This window comes from Drosophila sechellia, chromosome 3R (genome assembly GCF_004382195.2).
Source record: "Drosophila sechellia strain sech25 chromosome 3R, ASM438219v1, whole genome shotgun sequence".
NCBI classification, from domain to species: domain Eukaryota; kingdom Metazoa; phylum Arthropoda; class Insecta; order Diptera; family Drosophilidae; genus Drosophila; species Drosophila sechellia.
The window spans coordinates 12793958-12797206 of record NC_045952.1 but is presented as its reverse complement, the minus strand read 5'-3'; the positions used below and the strand labels follow the sequence as shown (position 1 = coordinate 12797206).

Below are 3249 nucleotides of genomic sequence, written 5' to 3'. Positions count from 1 at the left end.
GAGATGATACACATGATTACAAATGTCATCAAATATCGATAACGATCTTTGACCTGTAACGATTTGTTTTTTATATTTATTCTTATAAATCAAGGTAATAAAATTATTTTGGAATTACATCGGCGGGCATTTGTGATATCTTCGATTCCTGCTTCAGTATGCTTAGCTGGGCGGGAAGGTAGTGTTCAAATACCCCCGATAGCTTCGACTTGACCTCACGAAATGTTTCCAACACTTTTATCTCCTCGTTCTCATTAGTGGGCTGCACGGCATTAAGTTCATGCAGTAATTCGGTGCAGCCGTCGAGGAGCATCACCTGCTTCAGGTGAAGCTTAAGCAGCTCCTGCTGAATGGTCTTGATGCACTGGATTTGGTGGTCCAAGCGCAGTGGAATTGTCGAAACGGCCAACATTTGCTCCATGTGCTTTTTATCCTCCACGATCGTCTTAGGAGCACTTTCCATGTTTTCAGCAGGTTTTACTTCAATCTCCTTGGGATCTTTGTGCTTTTTATCCTCCAAGATCGTCTTAGGAGCACTTTCCATGTTTTCAGACGGTTTTGCTTCAATCTCCTTGGGATCTTTAGTGCACGGAGCTTCCTTCTCGGTTTTAGCTGAAATCTGTAAGGGAAGCTAACTTGGATTAGACTTAGAAATGTACAGCTTTCGCATTTTTTTGTTTATCTACAGCTATTTATTTTTTTTACCATTATGTTCATTGCTGAAAAGTTCTAACGACCGTATGCAACAAATGATCAAATTGAATAGCAGATCGAGTACTAAGTCAAAGCCTCCTTTTAATAAGAAACTCAGTTTTTTTACAGAACATTCAGAGCTATCTAGGGTTCTGGTTTCGGGTCACCTTTTTTCGGAAAAAGTGAACTCAGATTGACGGGACATTTGTCCAGGCGGGCCAGTTGCTTGACCATGTCATCCATGAGCATGCTGTTCCGCTCGTCGGAACCCTGAATGAGCCCGTAGGCCTCTGCGTTGGCGATTCTGTGCTGCAGAAGTGGCATGTAGGGTCCTTTGAAATGTGGCTGTCCATTGGCCAATTCCGGCGGAGGCTTCGCAGTGGGAATGCAGTCCGTTTCCGACTTTGAAGAACGACAAGTCGGCTGGTTTGGCCGAAACTTTGGAGTCCTATAGCCCAACTTTCGCTTCTTTTCCGCCTCCAACTGATTTTCGCTCACGTCGTCGGCCTCGTAGTGATGGTTATAAAACCGGAGGCCGTAGATTGAGGGCTTTGGCTAAATGAGATAGATTTATCTTTAGATAAATTTATATTTTGTATTATAGATAGTGTGTATTTGGTTAGAAACTCAGACGTATCTCTTGAGCCCAATTATAAGCTCTTATAATTCAAGATGCAAGTTATTGGAAAATGTATATATTTAGCCCTTTTTCCATACTCACAGCTCTCTTGCGCTCCTCATCGTAGCCGTCGTCATCCGAATCATCATCCTGTTCATCATTGCCCAATTCAATGGGAATCCGGTCACTGGTCAGCGGCACTTGGGGCACGAATTCTGAGGCACTTGCTCGGAGTCCATTAGGGGAGACGGCGGTCGGCGGAGAACCAGAAGCCGAAGTCGGAGGAGTAACGGCTGGAGTCACCTCATTGCTCATGGACTCCAGTTCCACACATAAACGTTTGTAGGCCATCGTGGTTCTTTCCAAGCGGTTGAGATCCAATTGGCCAGCGATATGGGCCACGTTCTGGAGGAATTTTTTACTTTGATCCATAAAGAGCGAAGTCACAATCAAATTCCTTTGCGGATGGGGCAAACATTAAAAATTTTAAACATTTAACACAAACTTGATTTGTTTAGCATTCGATGTTTTGATTCTGACAGAAGAGCTGAACTGTCAAAAATATTTTAATGCGTTGATATACAACAATTTATTTATAAATATTAATAACCAACTAAAAAACTTGTAGTTTTTAATGGATTAGTCCACAATTTTAAAAATTGAGCTCTTTTAATAATAAGTGTGACCATTTCGGTCGCGACTTATCGCTCTTGTCGATAAATCAGGGCTGCAAAATCTATAAACAGTGGACGCCTACAATTGTTTTTATTTAACATCGAGAAAATAACTTTTCAACCTTTATCTTTTATATTATACAATTTAACATGCCGGTTAGTGGATGCTTGCATGTCAAAGGCAAACGAAGTGAAGGCGTTGAGATATTTCCTGTTCCTGTTTCACCTGCTTTCGTGACCCCCTGCCAAGCATAAAATTTCCAAGGGAAAAGCCAATCTTGTAACTTAACTATGCTTTCAGGCCTACCACTCGCAGATCAAGGAAGTTCGCCAGCAGGTGGGCAACATGGCCATCCTGCCGCTGAGGACACAGGTGCGCGGGCCAGCGCCCAGTGCGAATATTGAAAGCGACATCATCGATGAGTCACTGTACTACTTCAAAGCCAATGTGTTCTTTCGCACGTACGAAATCAAGGTGAGGCCGTAAGCCGGGATTCAGGACCATCACCGGGTCATATGATGGTCATATTGAATCCTTATAAATGTGCTACTTGAATTCACAAACTATGGTTTACCATTTGCAGTCCGACGTGGATCGTGTGCTCATCTATGTGACGCTCTACATAACTGAGTGCCTCAAGAAGCTCAATCGCTCCACGAGCAAGGCCCAGGGACAGCAGGACATGTACAGCCTGGCCATCTCCAAGTTCGACATTCCCGGCGATGCTGGCTTCCCATTGAACGCCGTCTATGCCAAGCCGCAAACGGCCCAGGATGCGGATCTGATGCGCCAGTACCTGCTGCAGCTGCGCCACGAAACCGGCAACCGGGTACTGGAGAAGGTCTTCAACACCGAGGATGGCAAGCCCAACAAATGGTGGACCTGCTTCGCGAAGAAGAAGTTCATGGAGAAGAGTCTGGCTGGACCTGGACAATAAAGAGCTAGCCACAATATCTGGTATCTTGTTTCGCCTCTACGACTGGTTAAAATACCTTTCAATTAGGATTCACTAGCAGCGTGGTCCCAATTTGTAGTATCACTGCCAGCATGTCACAATTCATTAACCACTAAATAAATTATTTAAATTTGTAAGCCTTTCTGTTTGAAATAATTTATGTACAACTGCAAGTAACTTTCATAAATAATATATGTTTCTAATAACTGACCAGCAAATGGAAGTAATCGCCTATAATTTGTGTAATCAAAATCGGAATAGTAAAGTATTAACTAAGTTTTATTTATTGTAGTCGCTCGGTCATTGG

General features: G+C 43.2%; 3 protein-coding genes across 4 annotated transcripts; 1 reads left to right on the top strand and 2 right to left on the bottom strand.

The window, feature by feature from the left end:
- Positions 1 to 48: 48 nt before the first annotated feature.
- On the bottom strand, positions 49 to 788 carry LOC116801767. Of its 2 annotated transcripts, none has more exons than XM_032723183.1 (2): positions 706 to 788; positions 49 to 619 (listed from the first exon to the last, which is right to left on the bottom strand). In XM_032723183.1, exons 1-2 carry the CDS (start codon positions 715 to 717, stop codon positions 104 to 106), a joined length of 528 nt encoding a protein of 175 aa, XP_032579074.1. In that variant the 5' UTR covers positions 718 to 788; the 3' UTR covers positions 49 to 103. The 2 variants fall into 2 exon arrangements, with proteins under 2 accessions (XP_032579074.1, XP_032579073.1); XM_032723182.1 differs by having other exon boundaries at positions 49 to 631; positions 706 to 747.
- A 41-nt stretch (positions 789 to 829) lies between these two features.
- LOC6606204 lies at positions 830 to 1871 on the bottom strand. Its single transcript, XM_032723181.1, has 2 exons — positions 1415 to 1871; positions 830 to 1248 (listed from the first exon to the last, which is right to left on the bottom strand). Exons 1-2 carry the CDS (start codon positions 1742 to 1744, stop codon positions 838 to 840), a joined length of 741 nt encoding a protein of 246 aa, XP_032579072.1. The 5' UTR covers positions 1745 to 1871; the 3' UTR covers positions 830 to 837.
- A 161-nt stretch (positions 1872 to 2032) lies between these two features.
- LOC6606203 (actin-related protein 2/3 complex subunit 3) lies at positions 2033 to 3165 on the top strand. The gene is made up of 3 exons (XM_002030975.2): positions 2033 to 2142; positions 2288 to 2461; positions 2571 to 3165. Exons 1-3 carry the CDS (start codon positions 2137 to 2139, stop codon positions 2922 to 2924), a joined length of 534 nt encoding a protein of 177 aa, XP_002031011.1. The 5' UTR covers positions 2033 to 2136; the 3' UTR covers positions 2925 to 3165.
- Positions 3166 to 3249: the final 84 nt, after the last annotated feature.

Coding starts and splice junctions, on each gene's coding strand:
- LOC6606203 (XM_002030975.2), top strand. Junction 2,462..2,570: donor TTCGCACGTACGAAATCAAG/GTGAGGCCGTAA, acceptor TACCATTTGCAG/TCCGACGTGGATCGTGTGCT.
- LOC6606204 (XM_032723181.1), bottom strand. CDS start 1,744: ATGGATCAAAGTAAAAAATTCCTCCAGAACGTGGCCCATATCGCTGGC. Junction 1,249..1,414: donor ATGAGGAGCGCAAGAGAGCT/GTGAGTATGGAA, acceptor TATCTCATTTAG/CCAAAGCCCTCAATCTACGG.